Source organism: Bombus impatiens, unplaced genomic scaffold (genome assembly GCF_000188095.3).
Source record: "Bombus impatiens unplaced genomic scaffold, BIMP_2.2 scf_0389, whole genome shotgun sequence".
NCBI classification, from domain to species: Eukaryota; Metazoa; Arthropoda; class Insecta; order Hymenoptera; family Apidae; genus Bombus; species Bombus impatiens.
The window spans coordinates 581,467-605,585 of record NT_176808.1 but is presented as its reverse complement, the minus strand read 5'-3'; the positions used below and the strand labels follow the sequence as shown (position 1 = coordinate 605,585).

Genomic DNA, 24,119 nt, shown 5'->3' with positions numbered 1-24,119 from the left:
GATCGTCTGATTCCGCGAGATCGGAGGAAGAGGAGGAAGAAGAAGAGCCGGAACCCGTGGGGTCCTGCGGCAAGCCTCAGACGGCCCTGTGTCGTCTTCTATATCATATGTACGTCTTCTTCACTTTCTGCACCGGCTTGTTCTCCGCCGACGAGTTGGCGTTCTTGCCATTTGGATTCTTGGGTGGTACATTCAGCACCAAGTTGATCGACTTGTTGTTGAAACCCGGAGATTCCGAACTTTCCGTCAATCGGTTCAGTTGTTGTCGTTGCTCCGACGGTTCCGGGTAAGGGGCACTGCGTAGCCTCTGAGAGAACCAGAAACCGGAAGCGAATCCGGCTACCAGCGAGAAGAAGCAGGTTCCTATCAGGGCACCGGTCAGAGTCTGAGCGGAGTACACCACCGGTGTTGCGATCACGTCTGCAATGAAAGCTGAATCAGTATCGGAGGGGACTGGATAGCACGATTTATCGTCTCTTGATGGAAAGACGGGCTTTTTCATGGACATTGTTCGCCGGAAGAAGAAATCGTAAAAGAGGAACGGAAAGGAAACAGATTTATCCGGCGAGGAACGCGGCGCGTGTTTTTCGTTGCACAGGGTCCTTTGTAACCGATGATACGATTGGATTCTACGTGAAGAAGAAGGTAACTAAAGAACACAGATCCTAAGGAAAAATTCGAAATATTTAGTACGCGGCTTCGTTTTCAATTTTTAGCGCGTGTTTTCCTTTTCCGATAATCCAAGCAGTTTATCGCACGATAAACTTCCGTAAAGGAGAAAACGTTCCTAATTCGTTTTACAAAGAAATTTCTCATCCTTTTGCACCTAATAAATATTTCAAATCGCTGTTTTCACAAACGAAGCCTTGTACGTAAACACCTTGTTCGCACTTTCTAATAAATTCCTCTATTCTCCAATTATACCAGCAATTACAAATTTCTGACAACAGCGACAAATGGAGTAGCTCGACTCGTGTCAGCCTTTCGTTACCATAACGTACGATCTCCGATCGTGTTGCGTCAAAGTAGCAACGAAAGAATCGGTTGCTTCGTTCGCACATCGACGAACACCACGAAATCAGCGTGTCATAAAGTTTCTGTCAGAACAAAGTATTCGATCACCCAACAGCGACGATGTAGATATTACACGTTTATCCGAATCTCCGTGAATTTCACGTATTAAACGTGCAAGTGTGAGATCGATTGACCTCATGCTTGCGATCTTCAAAAAACGTGTCCGAGCGTTTTGCACTGGTCGAAAAACGCGATTCTATCTAGCGTGGCAACAACCGATCGTTCTATTCTCGGCTTGGACAGTATTTAGCGATCGCTCGTTGCGTTCACCGTTACATTTAGCACGAAGAAATCGAATCATGAAATTGGATCATCGGCTGGAGGAGATTGCGATGTTAACATCCATCGTGGATGCAATTCTCTTGGCAGAAGCACAATTTCATGGTTCGAGTTTCGTTCGTCGCGGTGGATGCCAGGCAGGATCATGTTCACGAGTTTTTCCACGCGTTTCTTTTCCTCTAGTTGGCTGCACTTTTAATAAAACCAGGTAGCAGGGACGCGAGTGGTCGGTGCAACTAGTTACAAACAACAGGGTGAGTACGGTGCACAAAGTTAGGACACACTGTATACGTGAAACATATACATATAGACGAGGAGAGCCGCAACAGTGTAACGAATGACGAATGAGAGAGAGCTAGCTTCAACTATCTGTACGTGTACAATGAAAAATGGCTACTAAAGTTGTATGTTTACGCGTTGCCTATATACGAGGAGTTCGAGTTTTTCTGTTGATCAAATTTTATAAGTATATTCTGTTGATATAAGTAAGAAATAAATGTTATACAAACATATGTAGTTTGAAGTTTTATTAAAAAGTTACGTCAAAAATACCAGACGCTAAGAGGACGATAACGGACTTGCCGTTACTACGATACAAAGTAAGAATCGACAAGAAGCATCTGCGGCTTTCCTATTTCGAAAACAAAATCAAATAATTTGTACATTATCGATGTTGTTAAAGCAGCACCGGTAGAGTTGATATCGTTCCTTATACAACATTTCTCTACTTACATACAAAATCCTCTACTTGAAAGTTGAAATGTTGAAAATACAACATTTTTATTTTCATCGTTGTAGCAGAGTACACGTATAAAATTTGACTAGGCAAAACTGGGCAAAAATTTGACTAGGCAACCGTTAGGTTGTTGCAAAAGTTTCTTTCGTTTTATAAAGTGATGATAGATGCACGACACTTTTTGTGCTATATATTTTGTTTTATTTTATATCTGTTCTGTTGGAACAAAATCGACCGTACATGATTCAGTGAAATAATATAAAACAAAAAAATGTCGTGCATCTATTGTTTCCTAATAAAACGAAGGAAACGTTTGAGACAGCCTAATCTCTTGTATACGTACGGACTGGTGGATGACGATGGATTGAAAGCAAGGCGTGTATGTGTGTGTATATATGTGTATGTGCGTGTATGCGTGTGTGCGTGTAATCGAGATTAATGAACAAAAGAAACGGAAAAAATGTATCGTGACACGAGGTGTGGGTGGACCATCTGGATATTGCGCAAATGATTACCTTGAGGCTCGTTAGCTCGTGGCTGCGTACGACCGTACTGATTTTCTCGATCCAGCTCGATGACGATTTCATTGTCCCGTTCATCGGGCTGCTCGCCTCGCCCGTTTTCGGGCAGAATCGCTGGTTGCACGGGCTTCACCATCTCTGAAGCAACATTTCACTGATTTGATGACGAGAGCACAGATGGCAAGTCGAGTTTAAGACAGACAAAACAAAAAGAAATGATGTTCTGAGCGTAAAGTAATGATTCGTAAGTACGTTGGTCCCTTTTTCAATGGTTGACCACGGTGGGTCGAATTGCATGCGACTGAAATATACCAATTAACAGAGGGGACGATGCAAAGTTAAGTCCGTGATCATGATTTAACAATAATTGATGGCAACTTTGGTTTGCATCGACTTCTGCGAGATCGATTTATTAGCTGCCAATTTCTTCTTCCTTTTTTTTTTTTTTACAGATTTTAATACTATTCTATGCCTTTCAATGCTTTTAAACAAATTTGTCTTTTTAATATTCTATATCAAAGTCCGTTTATATACTTTCTATTGGCAGATAATGGATTAATAATTTGTATTGCAAGATAATGAATTAAGATTAGCGAGTGTGCAGTTGATTAATACGAATAACCGAAACCATTGTTATTTAACACGTTCACGCCGATGTGCAATTATTTGTATGTAAGACATTCTCAACAGTGAGTCGGTTTACTACAAATCAACAAAATTGGTCTAATTAATTTAGAAAAAATCACAGGAAGGAAAGAAGACGATCAAAGATTTGTCCTCGAAGCTACAAGCATACGCATAGGCGTGAACCATCAACGTTAATAATTAAAATTGTACTTGATCGGGTTGTTAGTGACACGAGAACAACACGTTTCGCTTAGATACGATCGTTTACGAATCGGCTATTAAAAAGGAGGCCAATATGATCTCGTAACTTTGCTGTTACTTGCCATTGAGAATGACACTTGGACATCTCGATGGTATGACGCACAACACGCGCGCATCGGCGCAATGTGGACATACAAAGTGGTCAGGACGAGGTTGTTAAACAATGCGGCATCACGACATAGATAGAGAATAGCGGTAGTAGTATGCGAGAAGCGTAGAGTAGGTGACGGTGAAAGGATTAAAGCGGTTTGCAAGAAAATAAGTATAAGTAGTCGTCACGGTCAACGAACGAAAGGGGTCCATCGGAAAAGGATATGCAGCATGTGCTTTTATCGACTCCGAGGCTCGATACATGGACATACGTAATACGTTGTATTATGTTGCAGCTATTTTATCTACGATCTCAGTCTCTATTCGAAAGCTGGAATTTTAATAAGGCTGCAATTTTTATTGTTTTAACATGGCGAAGGAAGGTTCGTTGTGCGTAAATAGGAAACTAAGAAGCTTCTAGTCGTACAATCGATTCGGTAGAAACATATGGAAAGTTTGCTTCCTGGATTTTAATTTAAACGACAGAAGCAATTTACTGAATTTTTAGTTTGTTCAAAGGAAAGTACAACGTGATGTTCATGTTAAGAGGGTTGCCGGATCGGGCTTCTACCATGGGTTTTATTTCTACGCGTTCCAGGGCTTCTCTACGAAGCTTCTTTCAAAAGTCGAATTTTCTGTAGATATCGTTCACGTCTTTGGAACACTTAAAAACAATGTTCAACGCGAGTTTTTGAAACGTTGCATTTTTCTTTACAACAGTGCGCGTACCTTAAAAACCACTTAAGCTGGAAAGTTGAAGTTTCAAGCAACACCGTAAATAACTACTACCTTTATGTTTCAAGTTTAAATATATCTGACTAAGTTCTAACGTAAAAGCAGCGTGTTTTGTTTATCGTATTCTACAAGTTCTTTATATATAAAATATAAAATCTTTACATATCATCGAAGATGCAACGGTCTTTCAAATTTCAATGTAAAGTTGTACTTGTAAAATAAACCTTGAAGCTGTAAGGAAGAATGTTTAAAGTTAAACGATATAATTTTCCATCTTCTAACATTATTATACATAATACTTTCTTCTTTTTACTATTTTCAGCGTTGGTATAAGTATAGCTATATTTCCAAATACGTCACGTGCAAAGCGCCTTTGAAGAACAAAGCATTCGATAATAAAGCATCAGAAATCTACGTTATTATTTTTCTTCTCTATCGTGTCGAGTAAAAGTGTAAAGGAAGAATCGTCAGCGTTGTGAAATAAAGCTAGAATACCAAGCTCGAACGTCGTGTGAAATTCAAACGACGAATCATTGTAACTAACAGCTGCAGTTTTCCTTCTTCCTCCTGCGTGTACACTGTGTACAGAGTTTCAAAACAGAGAAATGTCCTTTCGAAGATGATCGATTCAATCACGTCCGCGGCATATTTCCAACGTTTCGCAGTCCCGAGTTCCTCAATTACGTATCGCGGTACCCAAAGTCAATTTATTTGTCCGCTAGCCGTTTCAGCTTTAAAGAGATCCGTTATCGTGTCATGACAAAGGAACGAGGACAGCGTTGCGAAAAAATCAACTTCTTATCAATTATAAAACACTTTCTAGATGCTTCGAGCAACTGAGTTTACTCGTTTTCGCGTAGTTCCCATTTTGCCGCGAAATATCCGCGAAATAGCGGTAAGAAATTTTTGTTCTGGACTAGCACCGCGAGATTTCTTTCCATTCTGCTCTCTACTCGATAAAAGGTATAAAAATTCAAAGAACCGTACGTCGTACCGGTTCTCTACGATCGATGCTCGTTAGTCGGGCAACCTGCGAGCGTGATAAGATGCACAGAGGAATAAGGTCCGTAGTTAGAAATTATTCCGTGGCGAGTTTATCGAGAGCACGTCTGCACTCCGAGGAAATTATATGTGTCTCGGTGATAAGCGCAGTGTGCGCGGCTCGTTCTTGCATTTGTGGGCAAAATGTTGGCAAATCGTGGCCACGCCTCCGTCGAATCTGTTCTCCAGAGAAATCGCTCTTTCGCGTCCCTATTTAACACGATCATCGCGCACGTCTAGAATTCGCGATGAATCGTATTAGGTCATTCCACGAGTTCGCGATCTTTGCAACAGACCAGTCGGAAATAATGGAATATGCGTAGAAGGAGGAACAGAAACACTGAAAAATTCGCGACTGCATAGAAAGATAACGTTTAACTTTGAATTATATTTTTATTATATTATATCATATTAACCGTCGAAATATCCAGCCCCTATATCCATAGTTGGAAATGGGATAATCAATCAATGTTAATAATTGATTCTATTTTCATTTTATCGTAGCAGTTCAGAATTAAATATGAATTTTCGATGTTTCACTTCGTAACCGAAATTCTCTAGTGCTCTTAACAGGTTGACTGCCGCGCGTGTTTTCAATGAAATCTCCTTCAGGCCACGAGTGCCGCTGTATCAAACGTACTCTGTTGGGTACTCCCACCGATATTTTAGATAACTTAAAATCTATGCCCTAATTCGTTACAACGTCGAAAAGGAAAATGGAAAACTGATTTCTTAGTGAGTCAAATAGCAATGAAAAAGAAAGCTTTTACGAGGTTTACGCTAATTCGAATAGTAGCGACGAGGAAGAAATCGGATTTCATAGAAATAGAAATATAAATAGAATTACACATCGTTTGATTCTGATTCGGATATTGATAAGTGCAATCGTAGTGATACTGAATGTAATGAAGATGCCTTTGACGAGATTTTACAAAAATTGGTCATTGAGGAAAAAAAGGAACCGATGATACCGAGGAAAGTACAATTCAATTTGGCGAATAAAATGAATTTAGTCGTCGGCAGAAGTCATTCCCTTTTCCTGAGACAGACGGCCTCGTTAGGCAATTACCTGGCGATGTCAATCCATCGATGTGTTTGAGCTGTTCGTTGATGACGAAACGATAAACTTACTTGTATTAGAAAATTGCAACAAGAAATGACGTAAATATTAGAAGATTTAGAGAATTATTAACTGGAAAATTATTAGGGTTGTCTGAAAATACAAAAAATCCTCGTGTTCAACGGAGTCAGCATAATATCGCCGTTTGGAAAAATGATTAGACGCGCACGAAAACTATGTTATGCAGATAAAAGACGTCAAACGGGCCGATCAAAGACACGAAGAAATTTAAAGAAAACAACAACTTATTGTCCAAATTGTGCCGACCAAACTCACCTTTGTATAGAACGCTTCAAAGTTTTACGTTCTAAATAATTTTCTTAATAAACCATTTTCGTACTACTTTTATAACAATTCAATAATTGTATTATTTCCTGCGGAAAATCTTTTCAAATACCTACGACGATTCTTCGCAAGTAGTCAAATAAGAGTCACCCGAATACGGGTGACGCGGCCCTCTTAGAAACTCTGTTGTCACCCGAATATGGGTGACGTGGCAGTCAACGCGTTGAAAAGGGTTTCGACGAACATCGCGACGGTGTTTCACGAGAAATTTCACTGGCGAGGATATCGATGCAGCAGCACTTCTCAGCGTATAATCGGCCGAGCAGCTGTAAGTATCGCAAACCAGTTGCAGCCGATTAAAATTAATCCGAGCGGGCTGAACCATTTCCGCGTGTGGATTTAAGAAACGAGCGTAGCTAGTTAGAGCAACAAGTAAGACTCGTTTGGACCGGTGATTTTCTCTCTTATTAAACTTTCACCTCGATGCAGACGTGGCAGCGGCATTCGGAGGAGCTTCTTTAACGCGCGACGTGTCCGCGCGTTACTTGCAATAATGGCGAGTACCTTTAGCCTTAAGAGGCAATTTTCTTGCAACGTGTGCGTCTCGAGTTTCAATGGAGCCAGTCTTTTCTGCAATTTCGTCTCGTGGATAAATCATGCGACCGATAAAAGAGTAATAGGTCAAACTAGTTGGTGGAGACAAGCCTACGCACTTTGCATCGACACGCGATCGGTTCCATGGAACGTAAGAGGATTGAAGCCACGAGAGCAATTTTAACGGTCTGTGATTAACGCGCTTCAGCTCCGTACATTGCGTGATCGTGGTAAGAGTAACAGGATTTATGGGATTATTTGATTTAATTCCTAGATTTTGATAACAGGTCTAGTATTTACTCGAGACATTTTGTTATTTTCTTTGTTACCGCGAACGGTTGCACCTACGATTTTCCGCGTATAAATTTCCGTGCTTAATTAATCGCTACGATTAGCTTGCTATCGAGATTCGTAGGTTTTATAATTTACAGGTTTTATCAGGGCAAATATTTGCACGTGTAATACTACCGTTACAATTAGCTACGTGAATTATTATAAGTTGGAAATCAAGATTTCCGCTATAATGAAGAAGATTAGATTTCGCTCTAGTATATTTAGTATGAAGAAAATGCGAAACGACATTCATTTGTTTCAAATTTTACGTAATATTCTTAAACGGGATGATTCATACGTAGGTAAAAGACGCTGCCTCATTCCCATAAAGCGACATATAAATACTACCTTCGATTCTACCTACGAGTCAGCCTGACACAACCTCGCAGACAACAAATCATACTCGCAAACGTACTTCGAGTCTCCGTAGTAGAGGTAAAAGCAACGTCTGATTCACTGGCTATCAATGCCGGCAGACAGGGCGAAGCTATCGAGCTACCAGCGAATTCGCCATTTTGTCACGGTGTTGTGACTCACACCGGTGATCTACACCCCGTAGAACGCGTTAAACCGAATGTCGCGTCATTTGCGGTCGTTTCTAGGCCAGTTACGGGGAAAAAGTCGATTCCATTAGCGGTCGAGCGAACCAAATAGCAAAACGCAAAGGGTAACGCAACTTGCAATCGCTCTGACACGAGCGAAAGCGAGACTTTCCTTCGTAGAATGCTTCTTTGTAACGTACTTGAATCTTAGACACCGCAAAAGTCGATATTCTATGGACAAGTGATTTAGCTTGACGCAGGTGACGAAGGTGAGCTAAGTTGTAGAAAATAATGAAACTCCGTTACAGGATGATTACTCGCAAGATGAGAATGTGTACGTACATCTAACTGTGCTTTCGAGACTATAGCGGTTATTTCGTGGTGAACAGCGTAAGAGGAAACCCAGGAATTTTATGCGACGAAAACAAGCGAAGATAATAAATTGGAGGAGAAAATATGCGTTTGAGAAAACGCTATTGGATTAGCCGCAGAAAAGTAATTCTGTGCTTCCGATGTTACATTCTGTTTCGCTACTTCGATAATTCTAAACGTCGTTAAAACGAAGGAAAGTTACCACGAGAAGTCGTAGACGGTTTTACCCGTCAACGTAAACCAAGCAAACACGACGTGTAACGTTACCTTCTAATCACCGCCGTGTTTCCCGTTCGATCGTACGGGAAATCGATTTTCCCCGTGACAACCGCTCCTGGCTGTGCTCATTGTGATCCTGTGATCTGGAGCACTTTTAGCAGCGGTGAACGGCCAAGTAACGCTCGTTAGGAGCGTATCGGACGACGTAAACCGACGCATAAATTCCAATTTATCCTGCAGACCAGACGGTACACATCTGACGCTGTTGCACGCCGCGCCGTGTCGAATACCATAAATCGATTTCAGGATACATTTGCATCGGGCCGATAGCCCCGTTATCGCGTCTACGTATCTTCTAGCCCACGGTGACCAGTCGAAAGAAGCGTATTGTCAGTTCTACATCGCCTGCTACCGGTGGAATCGAGTCCGTTGCAGGTAGCTTAAAAATTGAACTGTAAAGTTTCCAACGCCTCGCTTTGAAGAAAACACGCGTATTTTCAAGTAAACACGAACCTAGATAAGTTGCAGCTCTTTATAACAGTATTTTGATGTTTTTTTACTAGTTGTATTCGCGAATACGCGCCGAATTCGATTCCATCGCTAGACCGATTGCTATCGGCTATTTGCCAGCTGAACCATCGTGCGAGCTATCGCGAGAAAAGCGTACGGTGAACGGTGATGAATATAGGGAAAAAAGCAAAAGGAGACTGGTCGATTGAAATGGACGGCCGAATAACAAAATATATAGTTGTTATGGCTACGATGGAGAAAGAAATCACGTTTATAAACGGTCGCGATACATCCATGTAACACGCGTCCCCTCAACGTCGCACGTGCTACTACGTCGCTGGCCGATGCGAATTTGATTACGACAGAAATTGATGGCCGCTGATATAACCAGCGTGAAATATGAATATGCCGAAGCTTATAAGATCGTTCGCGAGCGTACAAAGTAAATGTAAGTTTGAAGCGGTCCTTCTCGCGTCGCATCGCTCAGAAATGTCGCTATATCCGCTAGATGGAAAATTCGTGGAGATATTGGCGTGATTTGTTTTTAAGATTTCAAGAATTCTTCCTGTTTTCTTATTTTCTTGTTACTTATTTATTTACCTTTTTACTTTTCTTCTTTTCCATTTCTGACAGAAATTAGACAAGACCTGCAACCGGAGTGGAACGGTAAAATTTTCAACTGCGCCCGGGTGAGTTTAACCCAAGAAATTCTTCGGTTTAATGGACAAATTCCTGAGAGAAATTCCGCTTAAAAAGTTAAAGCGACGATAGACATTTTTAACATATCCTGTTTAGACGGTTCTTGTCTTGTCATTCTTTTTTCTCGATTCTACGAACATTTTTCGAACTTCCGTTCGCTTGTACTATCGCAAGACGAAATGAGATATCTTGCACTAAATTTACGCATTTTTGTAGAATTTATTACGAACGTGTTTCTAGGTAATAGATGCTGACAGCGATTAATTAAAATAGTTTTCCTCGTTATAACAAACATCTTACAATCTTTCGGGTAACAAAATTCTACGGTTAGAATTACTTCACTTTTAAGGGGATTTACACATTTTTACAAGTTCTCGGTTTTAAAAGTAGAATTTTTACGGGCAAAATGATTCTTCCTTTAAGGCGATAAAGTTGTCACAAACGATTTTGCATCTTTTGCAATTCTTTTCCCAAAAGATTATATTGTATGAATGGAAGTAAGCACAAAACCAAAAGTACGATGCAGGTAACATAACGCTATAAACTAGTAATCAGTAGTAGTTTTAGTAGGAGATTATTCACAGACGTACATATTCATTACGAAAATATCTCCTTTTAAACAACTCCTTTGATCGCAATTTCTCTTTGTTGTCGTCTGAAAAAAGATCCCAAACTTACTTTAACTATCTATCTCGTTTAACACTTTGGCTGCCACGCCGAAATCACGTGTTTTCGCTCAGGACGCCACGGGAGTATTTTTATTATTCAAAGCATATAGTGGCAAAATAATAATAAATTGATGATGTAAGACAACATCCTTCCCCAATGGACCGTTTATCTTATTGGTGGTGACCACCGTGGCGCCTTGGTAACAGCTGATAGCGACATATTGTAACAAGGCTTCGTTTGTTTCAACAAACCATTCGCATTCGTTCTTTCGTCGTAAGCAAAACGTCCAGAATACATTGTCGAAACGTGTAGAAGATATTAGTAAACAGTATTTGCTCATTCTATATATAATAGTAAGATGGAGAGACAAGCGTGACATTGTTATGATTTCGACGAAACATTCGGCTGAAATGGTGAAGGTCCGCAAAAAAAGTTATGTTTATTGGTGGTCACGGGTGACCACCGCGGTGCCTTGCTAACAGTTGATAGCGACGTATTATAACAAGGCTTCGTTTATTTCAACAAACCATCCGCATTCGTTATTTTATTGTAAGCAAAACGTGCAGAATATATTGTTGAAACGTGTAGAAGATATTAGACTGAAATGGTAGAGGTGCGCAAAGAAAATTATGCTTGTGATAAACCAATGGTAGTGGTAGATTACAACAGAGGAAAATGTGCTGTAGATTTATCAGATCAAATGGTAGCATATTCTACATCACATGGAAGGACCCTCAAGTGGTATATAAAATTAGCTTTAGAGTTATTGTTAAATACATCAATTTCAAACGCGATGATACTCTCTAAACAAGCAACAAAAACAAAAATCAAGGTATCTGATTTTAGAATGGCACTCGTAATGCACCTTACACAGTTCCATTCACCGGAGCCGTCAAATACACTTATTCCACAAAGATTGCGACACGAAATGCAGAAGAAAGAAGGGCAAGCGTACCTGGCAGGAAAATTTTGCAGAGAGTGTTATAAAAAAAATGTCACACAGTTAGGATCAAAAATTGCTAAGAATCGGACCAAAAAGGTGACCACCTATTGTCCAGATAGTATCGATGAGCCACATTTATGTTTAAAGTGTTTTAACACAGTGACCGTTAGATGCAAGATTTGTTCTCATTTTTTTTATCGATGTTCTAATAAAAATGTTTAATTGTTCAATGGGCCACTTTTTATTTCAAAGTATCTTCTATTTATCGGTTATATTCAAAATACCCTAACTGTCAATTTTCATACAATTTTTACAATTGTAAGAAGTTCAAGCGCTCCGGTCACCAATGACCAACGTGGCAGTTAAAGTGTTAATTGATAGCACTCGATAAAAAATTAAAAGGAAATTTGACCAACTATATTTCGCTATTAACCTTCGCGAACGACAAAGTATACCATCCACACGAATTTGCCAACATTTTTCCTCGAAATTCCAATTACGAGTCTCTCGACTGCTCGGCGTAACGTGATCTACGAAGCCCGAACCATACCGCATTCATAACTGTATTCACAATCGTACGGTTACGCGGCAAAGGCGTTGAAAATTCCTCTCTAGGAAGCGTGTTTCATCCGGCGAGCGAAACTTCTCCGTCGAGACCTCTTGGAGAGGAGAGGCTGTGAAACCGATCAAGGAGCGTGGCGAGCCAATTCTCACGGATAGCTCTCTTCCCCGGCATTTTAGCCCCGGTGTAAACGCGAAAAACCGGCGAAGTTAACCGTGCCATGGCTAAGTAAGCGAGCTACCGTCACGCTCGTTGAACGAGGAAAACTCCTACACGATTCATGTGGCTGTATACCGTGTAACTTTCCAACAATCCAGCTTCCAGTCAAAATGCCTTGGCAAACGTCGAATCGAGTACCACTTAACCCTTTCGAGACTGGCGGCATAATTACGTCTAAAAGGTAGCTTTTAGCAAGATTTTTTTTTATAACTTTTCCTAACAACGTCGAGACCTTTCGAGTTATACATAGTATGTACGATTTAACCCTCTGCCGGGGTTTCTATGGTACACGTTACTATTTTTTTAATCAAAAGTACTATTGGAGAACGCGTAATATAAAAAAGCAGAAGGAGGTCGCTTCTATAGGAGGAATCTTTAATCTTGTGCGAGATAAACTGCGTTCGATGATTTATTCCAATGTTTGTACAGCCGAAGAAACCGCCAAGATATAAAAAAATCGAATTACGTCCATTCGACGAGTCCCTTCGAGCGCATTATAATTCGTTTTAGATAAAACGTTTTTTCGTATAATCAATAGGTAACGAGTTGTTCTAGATAATAATAGTTTTGATTGACTTACCCTGTATACCAGAGGGACCTAATTCCTCTAACGAATAAAACTTACATTTTTGCAGTTCAGTAAATTGACATATAGCATTTTTGATATTATCTCCGCAAGAAAATTTGTTTATCGGTTAAAAACGTCGAAGTGCCGTAGAGAGACCATAATTCGATTGCGCAATATCTAGTGAATATGGAGGTTGTGCGATGACACTTTCCAATCTAATTCAACTAACTTTTTCGGCCTGACCTTCGCAAAGTGCGTTATCGCGCTATAGAATTACGTATTTATTCTTTTTCAGCGAAAAGACGATAGGCCCATTTATTTTTATCTTTTATCTAGCCGTCCTCGATTAATCGTCGTACGGATAGATCTCCTGTTAATGCGTTTTTAGTATATCATACCGTTCTACCAAATTGAAAGCGTTAGTTGTTTCTTTCGTTTAAATTCTGCTTAGAAACTAACGTTTCTCGCTTCTTACGAGAACCTACAAATCTCACAGAGACTCGTCGTATTAAGTAATCGCTGCTATCAGGATTGCCAATCCTTTGATAGAAAATAAGAAAGAGAGAGAAAAAAAAAGAAAAAAGAAAGGAACCAATCAGCGTGAATTCACTGAAAAAAAAAGAAAACGGAAAAATAGAAATTCAAGCGAGAACGACAAGTTTACATTAGATACGCGTCGATAACGTTTGATAATCTCGCGAGAGATCGAGCTTTAAATGTCTCAACTCAATTAAGGAGAGTTTGCGTTAACGGGAATTACCTTGCTCGTAGCCGCAGCCCTTGTGTCTGCCGTTCATAATGTCCTGGAAGAGGGTTTTGTCAGCATCGCTGTCGTGCAGCTTAGTCGACACGGCCACACACAGATTCTTCGTAGCGTCCCAAGCACAATGTGGATCCTGAAGTGCAACGCAAGACGCGCAGGTGACCGCCGCTGCCGCGTCGCAATGATGCAGTGGTACCGCACGAATTTCGGAGTCAGCAAACACGACCAACTTGCTCGCCTCGCCGGCCAGGTGGACCACCAACAGATCCTTGATCGCTTGTCCTGAACGTGAACGGAATTGGACGCTTTAATTCTCGTGTAGGGATTAAGCACGAAGGGATATCGGCTCGTCGTTCGGAAGAAAACGTGTTTGCTGCGGTTCGTGCGACGTAATCGGTCAACGTTTCACCAATGTTGGAAATTTGATCAACGAAGATTACTCGAATAAAAAGACTACTTTAATATTAATTAAAATTATTATGTTCTTCGTAATACGTATTATTAGGATTTTTGTACATGGTAATTCAACGGATTGATTAAATTCTTTGGCTTAGAATTTGAACATAGATAATGTGATTTCCATAATTGGATCGATGCTTATCGGATGTGGAACGATCGAACGTTGAATTTCACGAGGCTTCGAGCGTTTCGTTTGCAGGGAAAAAATGCGTGGAGATTTTCGAGGACCGCTTACCGTACTTGAGTACTTGAACATCGCTGACGATGACCTGGCTAACGTTGTTCAGAGAATCCGGCGCTCGAGTATTGAGCGCTTTGAGAACTCGGCCGTCGTCTACGAATAATTATGAAATTATCATAATTAAATGCCGTACGAGTGCTTTTGTTCGCCGTGCTGCACAATTGCGGTAACTCACCTGTTCCGACGTACAGGATATCGTAGGCTTTGCCATCCAACGCCTTCACTTGAGGATCCACGGCGACTTTGGTAAATCTGTAACTGGAATACGACACTTTGGTTTGATCGTCGCTCTTTCAAATTACATTCCAACATCGTACTCTTATAATTGGTATCATTTTCGACACTCCAAATAATTGGAAACTCTACGAGATTACGTCAGCTGTGACTGTACCGGAAATTAATGTTGAACAAGTTGCATTGCCATTTTGTATAATTCCATTCATTTAGCAATCTTGCTTGTTATAGTAAGTTGTTACGAAGCAATGTTTGACTTGAACATAAAGTTAGTTGCTGTCTAGTTCGCCTTCCGACTGCTGCTACTACTACTACTACTACTACTACTACTATTACTACTACTATTACCACTACTGCTATTAACAAGTGTTTCGATAAAGCGGCTATCAAGCAAAGATATGTTCAAATATTCACAACATATTCACGGAAATAATAAAGTCTATTCGTCTTCTATTCATAAGATAACTTGAGCAACTTGAAGAACCAAGGAAAATATATAATCCCATTAAAAAAGTAAAATGTATTTACGCAGGAAAATCCTATTACAACGTAACACCGCTTGGAATCACAAACAAAGAAATGGTGAATAACGAGTAGCAAGTACTTACTTGAAGCTGACTTTAGTTATCACAGGTAATGAAAAGAAGGATTGGACCGCATCGTCCATGAGGGGGTGCGCTTTGACGAAATTTACGGTCACGTCTGGAAGTGTCCTGGAGTCGTTTACGCATGCACCGGGTCTAGGCTCGGGCACCTTTTCCGGAAGTACTCGCAACCAGTTGCTGTTTATGGTTTCTTGTTCCTTGAACGCACCCTGGAAGACTTCGAGGACGTTCTTCATGGAGAAAGCGCAAACGGCCGAACCGCCGATCGAATTCACAGGGGTTGTGAACACCCCATAAACCAAACGGGCACGCTCGCCGGCGTAAACTCCTTCCGTGACGTCGCTCGTTGACTCTGAAATAATTGTAAATCGCTCGATAAATCGCTCGTCCTCTACATACCGCGCTTTTCTTTGCTTCATTTCACGCGTGGCTCACGGGCATCGATTTTCGACCATTACCACTTTTTCCATCGATTTAGTCATGTTTCTTATTCCAATTGGTTGCTTTTGTAGCTATGTAATTTTTCTTTCGCTGCTTCTCTTTTAATTAAATATCGAATTGACATTTTTAAATTTTGACAAACGTGTTCTTTCTTTTTGCAAGTTTCTCTGTGAGGAAGGAGTCGCGCGAATATCTTACGGTATGGCGAAAATGAATATTTCTAGAATTCTTTGCGTTACTATACGTTGTATTACAAACGTATTCAATCAAAGTTTCTTATTCCGTATAAAACAATATTATTATAATTAGCTTTACTTTGTGTAACGATGTTATCAAGTAAAATTGCCAGTTTCAGCAGTTTATTTAAAGCAACAGTATCACAAAATCAGCCCCTTTTTAAAAACGTAACAAGTTCCCTTGAAACTTTCCCTAACATTGTTCCCTCTAATATTAACAATTTATTACGCAACATACGAAAACCTGTAGTTACATAATTCTATTACACGTTTTAGAAGAGTTCAACGTTCGAAGCACTTCGAGTATCATAATTTAATTATTATCAGTACCTCTACTCCTCCATGTTACCGATGAAACCAACATCGCGTAATACATATATGTATGCAGATACGTATACATATATACTATACACGGTACAAGGATTAAATTCTACGTACGGCATTTTAAGAGAATTTCAATTTTCGATTAACTGGTTAGGAGGGTAGAAATTACTAATCAACGATTGCTACACGCAGTATACGCACGGTACCGTACTCCATTAATGCGATACCATCGTTAAGTGATAATAACAATTTTGTGTCGGTTTGTCCATAACGCGCATTATAAAATTAGTATCCTTATAAAACTAACAGTTGAAGTGGGTGGTACCTGCGAGAAATTGTAATTTCCTGGCTGCTAATAAGGTGTTAATATTAATTTGAACAGCGACCTCTTGCATAATGGGGTGAATGACGTTACGCCATAGCGTAATATCAATTATGCTAACTCGTGTGTGTATATGTAGGAAAACATGTCCTTTTCGAGGCTGCTCCACTCCCCACGTAAAATGTTAATATAACATTTTCACGTATTCGATTTAATTGAAAACCACTCGCTAATACGTCGTTGGTTAATGTATTACGAACGATATAGATCATTTCATCATTCATGTTCAGTGTCATCGTTGCAACATTGAAAATTACTAATTTACATTAACGCGATAGTTCTTGTTAATTAAGCGGACACGAAATTACAACGGCCGTATGTTTGTCCCTGTGAATTAGTTTGCAATTTTCAGGGAAAACTAAAATCACGAATTACCGAAGATCACTGTACTTCATCTGAATACTATGATATTACACGTAACAAGATGTATCATTTTGCGTCTTCTAAAGCAATTTTATAACTTTTTGCAATTTTACAGCAATTTTACTATTTGATACGTTGTCAGTTAATCCTATTCAATTTCTACTCTCTTTTATTTATCTACTTGTGCGTTTAAACATTACGCTATTCTTACGTAAACCATCCTGCTCTGCAAAAATTCTGTTACTTTGGTATAACATTGTGCTGTTATACCACTTTGTAGCCATAATTTCCTCTACTTGAACTTGCAAAGGCCAAAACGGATAAGGAAAAGAAATTGAAGGAAAGAACGAACGAACGAATGAATGAATGAAGGAAGGAAGGAAGGAAGGAAGGAAGGAAGGAAAGAGGCAAGAAGTATGAAAAAGAATCGATGTCAAGTGGAAAAGAGCAATCGTTGCAAAACATAGGATCGAGTATGACGTTAAAGAGGTTCGTCTAACGAGTTACCCTCACAGCCCGCTTGCATAGACAAAAATAAGGATCGGTCTCACAAAGAGCTCTTGAGTCATCTTAAATTCAAATTTGCCCTTAATGCATAGTTCGTGTGACACGAGCCGTGCCTTGATGTTAGCCTTTAAATCACGGACGTTTCGAATCGCTGCGCTGGTACACCGGTAGCCGATGATGGCCATTAATATTAAAAATTCCCCGGGAACAATAACGTTAAAGAACCGTAATCCAAGCGAGCAAAGACTGAATGGAAGTCGGTTGAAAGGAAACGTAGCGAAAGTTTTCTGTCACTTGCTCGTTAATTCCGCACGAGCGAGGCTAAAAACCATTAATGCGGCCATTCTTTGGGGGGCATTAGCACGAAGAAAGGGTAATTCGTGTTCGATAAAACATTGAATAAAACGCCGAACTGACGTCTCCCAGTTACGATATGCTGGAAAACTCCCAAGGTGCTAGCTTCCAGAAATCACCAACATTTTATTGTTTTTCTTTCTTTTTTATTGTAGGTATATCGATTCGAAAATCAACTTGTTATCAGATAATGATATTATCGTTTAGCTATATAATTAATAGATCACCAAGCATTGTCGTGCTTATTGGTACAAACACGTTAAGATAGTCGGAGGTATAGGCAGGTATAGGTATGATATTACTTTTGTGTAATTAAATTTTCTCGAGAATTAAGTTTCTTATGTTTCGTATAGCAAGTTCGACTAATTCGAAATAATTTTACGTGAATTTTAATACGATTTTTAGCGAAGAACTATCCACGTTTTACGGGAAATCGAGTTTAGTTTATCAGAGTTAAAAGTTTAGTTTCCTTTGCTCTTCTGGCGCTCGACTCATTCTTGTGCAACAGTTATCACTCGTTGGCCACCATGTTTACAAATTTCTCAATTTTTGCTGCACTGGATTTACGAGTTTATTACTCGCAGTAAACTTCGCCGGGAACTAAGCTAATTTCGCTAGAAAGTTACCGCTAAAGGCCAGTGTCCCAGTTTCTATCAGCTTAAGAAATCACCTCGGTGGAAACTCGGAATGACTTCGTCAAACTAATAAGGAATTTTCAAAAAACGTGTAATATTTGTTTCTCTCTCTCTCTCTCTCTCTTTATGATAAATGTTAACTTTCGCATATTTCTTACAAGATTAATCAAACACTAAGTACCAGACTTTAGATAGCTACAATTTTTAATCGTTTTCTATTATTCCCTTTTTACGAGTTTCAGCACGGTACACCATGAAATGCTAACACATGTCGGAACGCACTAGCAAATTACTTTTGAAATTCGACGATTCTCGTAATCTCCCGAATATTTTGGAAGCAGAAGCCGGAAGCGTTTTATGTGTCGATATTTTATATGATAAACTCAATATTCCACGTGTAAGTTAATTTGAAAGCTTATTTTTTACGAATATACACCTATATTATCGTGAATATTATTATCGAGTAAAATCTAATCGATGAAAAGATGCATAAATTCTTGGAATTCTAAGCTTGGAAAAACGTAAGGGAAATCACGACAACGGATAGTCACATTTAACAGGACGAAACGTCCACAAGTGCTCTCCGTGGTGCGATGAATTCAAAAGTGAATTTTGCGAGAAGGTGCGAAATGTAAAACGGTTTTCCACTGCTGAAAGAACTCGTCATGCCGTACACGTTAAGCGGAATCATGTAATTACAAATTCACCGACGGAAATTCGGGAAAAGCAGAAGCTGGAAGGATGATCAACGGGCCGAAAACGCAGCGACTTCGAGAATGCAAATTGTTGTTCGTTTCTTGTCAAAGCGGCAAGCACCTCGCTTTCAAAGTTGCGCGCTTACGGAAGCAGTTTTTAGTAAATACACTGCTAGCCTTAATAAAGCTCCGCATCCTTGATCACGAAAACACTCGACCAGCTGAATAGACCAACTAAGTTGAGGCTGCGTCAGTGTTACCAGGTTTAGCCTCTTTAAAAGGTTCGGTTAATTGTTTTCGTTTTTTATAGGGTCCGGATTTTAAAGAACGATGCTAACCCAGCGCTTCTATTTTTATTTAGTCACCGACTGATGGTATAGGTCGATGAATTTTAATTAATTCATTGTTCCGCTATTATATAAGTAGCTTGAATAGAGGAGGTAAGTACGAAGCAAGTATGAAGATACCTACAAAAAGCGTTTTCCAGTTGCTTTTAAACTGATTTCAAATTATTTAAAAAGTTTGCACGATATTTCAGTGCTTACTTGAATTCGCGTTCGACGAATACACGTTACAAACGCTCGTTCGGCGTTTTAATTTATATTCTACGTAATCCTTTAAAAATTGAAAAGTTCTTTGTAATCCATGTACAGGTGCCACTATATAGGATTTTATTGTACACATTTATTGCGTTTAAAATCAAAAGTCGTTCGTAGTACGCGGCACGGAATGAAAAATGGTATTGTTTTTACTTTCTAAGGCTTCGATTAGCAACATCGAAGAATTATAATGAGCATTTTCTAAGCGAATATATGTGCTAAAAAATATACTACTAAAGTGTAGAAAAATCTGCAAATTGTTGGAGAGATGTTCGTTTCTCTTGGATATTTAAAAGCAAAGCTAAAATGGAAGCATAAAATTGTATACGTATTCTTTGCGAAATCCATTAGCGTGCAGGGAATAATGATTTCTGTTTAACAAAGATACGAATAAAGCTACTGGATATTAAAACTGTTTGTTGATAAACGCATGGTACGTGAATACCAGTTGGATGAAACTTTTCAATTTTCATCTGTGACGAAAAATCGAACGGAATGAATATACTAAACCAACAAAATGAAACCAACTCGTACGTTTCCGCAATATCGTATAACGTTCGAAGCGCAAATTATTTTGCTGGGAAAGCGAACGATCTGAAACAAAGATTTGTTCGCGATTATGTTTATTTTACTTTTACAGATCTAATATTTTACGCGACGAGAAGTCACTTTTCCTACTAGTTGAAAAACAAGCACTTTCTCGCGATTCGACGTAGGTAGCGATGCAAGAGGAAAACTTGTCGTAAACTCTGATCAGTATGTGTTTCCTTTCCGAATTTCAGTCTAAGTTCTTTTCGAAATATGTTTTCCAAGTCGGTGCTTTCTAAACGTCCACGTGAGTTTCCGTTCCAATGTTACGTAACAAAATGTTTTTACTCCGACCCAATGGCCCATGTTAAAACTCTTCGCCAATACATCGGAGGCGAATATACACGAGCAACCGTGCTACTTCGGAAATCTTCTTCTGCATTCGACAAACTTTCCACGAAGCCGATCAAACATGTATGTCACTCATCTATAGAACATATTTTCTTTCGGACCTTCTTTCGCTCGTAACCTGAATAAGTTCGTTTAACCGAGATGCAAATGTGTCTTTTTCAATTATCGGGAAGACATTTTTATCTTAATTCATACGATCCTCCGATAATCTTTAATATGATAATACGACGAACTATGACTAACTTAGGTACTTTAATCGAATGGATAATACGCGTCAATAATGTTCGTGTATTCACCGATCTTTTTTTATCAGTCGCCTCACTTTCTTAACACGTTCAGACCGGCGTGCGCCACCGGTGGCCCACGCTTGAATGTTCCATCGAACGGTGCGTATCAGCCAAAATCTAGTTCGTTTAGTGACCAGAACAAATGGCCATACAGTTGAACATTTAAATAAATTTAACGTACATTAATTGAAGATAGTAGGATTTATTTAAAACAATAACCATTCAATGTTATAAATTTATTACAAGTACGAATACGAGCACAGGAATAAAATAGCAGCGCCAGCGTGAACGTATTAAGCCAACTCGTACTTTGTTTTAGATTCTTATCTGTTCCATCTCACTGCTTTATTTATCGCTCTGTATCTCACATACGTACAATGTTTTTTACTAATGGATTTTTCCCATCAATAAACAAATAAATAAATTAATGAAGTAAATAATTTTTGGAAACATGTATCTCACTGTTTCGATCGGAAACGTAAAATGTTTTATATTTGGAACGAATGTATTTCATTAGAAATTATTTTATACTTTCGGCTATACGCCGAGATTCAGTTTCGTTAAACTGCTACACAGTGTTACTGTGCAATTGCAATTACACAGTGCAATGCACGAAATTGCGAAAATTCTTCCCGCTTTTAGACCGAGAAGTTGAATATATTTTAAAAATGATTAGCTTGCGAAATGCACCGATTGATGAATTTACTTGATTATATGTAAGCAAATTTAACGAAGCCCCGAAATATGTACGATATAATAATGTTGCTATTATATATATTATGCATATGCAAGTATGGTATTATACTAATAGAATATTAATAGAATATCCGTAATTATATCATTATTAAAACGTTAATCTTTCGTTCATTTACGAGTATTTTGAAAATTCGTTCTACAATTTTCTAGTTGTGAGTGTGTAAAAATAATCTTCGGCTTTTCCTCTTACGATAAATCTGTACGTGAAAGTTTGCCTGGTATTGGGATGCGGTATTTGCAAAGGAACGATGTGTGTATGAGCCGGTTAGTACTTACTTTAAATAAGCCACGCGGATGAACGTGTGGCGTACGATCGTGAAAACATTGGCGAACAACGAGAGAATCGGCTGGGAACGTCGAAGGGGCGAGAGAACGTGGCTTTGTCCTTGTTGCTCGTCTCTCGTCCATTACCCTTCTTAAGTTTAAAAGTCGAATAAGCCAACCAACTTCCGCTTACGTTCCTCTCTTCGGAAAAGCACGCGTGAAAGTGGAAACTCGGCTACGTTGGCGAAAAACTTTTCGTCGGCGAATTATTCTTCCCCTTAAAATACGATAGGTGATATTTTTTCGGTCGTTCGATTTTAGTCAGAGACAAAGCATGGTCGAAGGAAGTTTGTCAAATTCACGTTCTTTCGGTTATCGATGAGGATTCTAGCGAGATCATTGGCGAAACGAGTAATCCCCTCGCTTTTTCTTTCCTTTTGAAAGGCAGTCAGAGGCCGAGGCTGATGGAAAAGCAATTTAAGAATTCGTACACTCGTCCCAGTTCAGTGCCAACGTACCGTTTTAATATTTGTCGACAGGGCAATTCTCAGTCGCACAAGATGATCGCAAATATTATCGATTATTGTATAAGAAAACAATGTGGTCACCTATATTGACTTAGTTAATTAAAGCTTCGTGTCACTTGAGCTATTAACACTTTTACTGTCACGTCGAAATCACGTGTCTTCGCTTAGGACGCCACGGGAGTATTTTTATTATTCAAAGCATATAATGGCAAAATAATAATAAATTGATGATGTAAGGCCGTTTATCTTATTGGTGGTTACAGGTGACCACCGTGGCGCCTTGGTAACAGTTGATAGCGACGTATTATAACAAGGCTTCGTTTATTTCAACAAAATATTCGCATTCGTTATTTTATTGTAAGCAAAACGTGCAGAATATATTGTTGAAACGTGTAGAAGATATTAGGCTGAAATGGTAGAGGTGCGCAAAAAAAATTATGTTTGTGATAAACCAATGGTAGTGGTAGATTACAACAGAGGAAAATATGCTGTAGATTTATCAGATCAAATGATAGCATATTCTACACCACATGGAAGAACCCTCAAGTGGTATATAAAATTAGCTTTACAGTTATTGTTAAATACATCAATTTCAAACGCGATGATACTCTCTAAACAAGCAACAAAAACAAAGATCAAGGTATCTGATTTTAGAATGGTACTCGTAATGCACCTTACACAGTTCCATTCACCGGAGCCGTCAAATATACTTATTCGACAAAGATTGCGACACGAAATGCAGAAGAAAGAAGGGCAAGCGTAGCTGGCAGGAAAATTTTGCAGAGAGTGTTATAAAAAAAATGTCAAACAGTTAGGATCAAAAATTGCTAAGAATCGGACCAAAAAGGTGACCACCTATTGTCCACATTGTATCGATGAGCCACATTTATGTTTAAAGTGTTTTAACACAGTGCACCGTTAGATGCAAGATTTGTTCTCATTTTTTTTATCGATGTTCTAATAAAAATGTTTAATTGTTCAATGTGCCACTTTTTATTTCAAAGTATCTTCTATTTGTCGGTTATATTCAAAATACCCTAACTGTCAATTTTCATACAGTTTTTACAATTGTAAGAAGTTCATGCGCTCCGTTCACCAATGACCACTGTGGCGTCACAGGAGAAATCGTGACCGGTCGTATATGCCCAACGTGGCAGTCAAAGTGTTAAGCAAATCCCTGAGAAATAGCTACGTATATTACGCTATGCGTCGTAAATCTAATCAATCGAGAAATCGAGGAAAATCTGTAAAAGTGAAAATCATATCCGATATGACTCCTAAGTAGATACGCGGTCTTGGGTGACTCCATCTTCATCAATTACAACGAGGCAACGACGACCGTTTAAATTCGGCCAGAGGAAAGTTTAATCGAGAGAAAATCGCTGATCCATGAACTTGCCGATCAGCGATGCTTTTCGTTAGATAAGTCCAAATGGGCGGGGGTTTCCCTTCAAGGCGTAGATAGACTTTATAGTTATGATAGTCGAGCGGACATGGTCCCGATTATTA

The 24,119-nt window shown here is 39.2% G+C and overlaps 2 protein-coding genes across 3 annotated transcripts in view; one reads left to right on the top strand and one right to left on the bottom strand.

Annotated features, from left to right (window-relative positions):
* LOC100742752 (semaphorin-1A-like) overlaps positions 1 to 24,119 on the bottom strand; it is a 388,591-nt gene that overhangs the window by 868 nt on the left and 363,604 nt on the right. The window contains exons 10-15 of one of the 2 annotated variants that reach the window (XM_024368161.2): positions 15,305 to 15,653; positions 14,638 to 14,720; positions 14,457 to 14,555; positions 13,760 to 14,044; positions 2,605 to 2,748; positions 1 to 420 (exon numbers count right to left, since the gene is read on the bottom strand). In XM_024368161.2, the coding sequence (XP_024223929.1) occupies positions 104 to 420; positions 2,605 to 2,748; positions 13,760 to 14,044; positions 14,457 to 14,555; positions 14,638 to 14,720; positions 15,305 to 15,653 (1,277 nt within the window). In that variant the 3' untranslated portion in view covers positions 1 to 103. The remainder of the gene's footprint in view (positions 421 to 2,604; positions 2,749 to 13,759; positions 14,045 to 14,456; positions 14,556 to 14,637; positions 14,721 to 15,304; positions 15,654 to 24,119) is intronic. The other variant, XM_024368160.2, reaches the window with a different exon arrangement.
* LOC112212956 lies at positions 10,964 to 23,581 on the top strand. The gene is made up of 2 exons (XM_024368162.2): positions 10,964 to 11,111; positions 23,017 to 23,581. The coding sequence occupies exons 1-2, from the start codon at positions 11,091 to 11,093 to the stop codon at positions 23,371 to 23,373; spliced, it is 378 nt and encodes a 125-aa protein (XP_024223930.1). The 5' UTR covers positions 10,964 to 11,090; the 3' UTR covers positions 23,374 to 23,581.

What these genes read in the sequence shown, in the direction of transcription:
- LOC112212956 (XM_024368162.2), top strand. Translation starts at nt 11,091, where the DNA reads ATGATTTCGACGAAACATTCG. An exon ending in TGATTTCGACGAAACATTCG is followed by an intron (nt 11,112 to 23,016) that starts GCTGAAATGGTG and finishes AGAAGATATTAG; the next exon opens with GCTGAAATGGTAGAGGTGCG.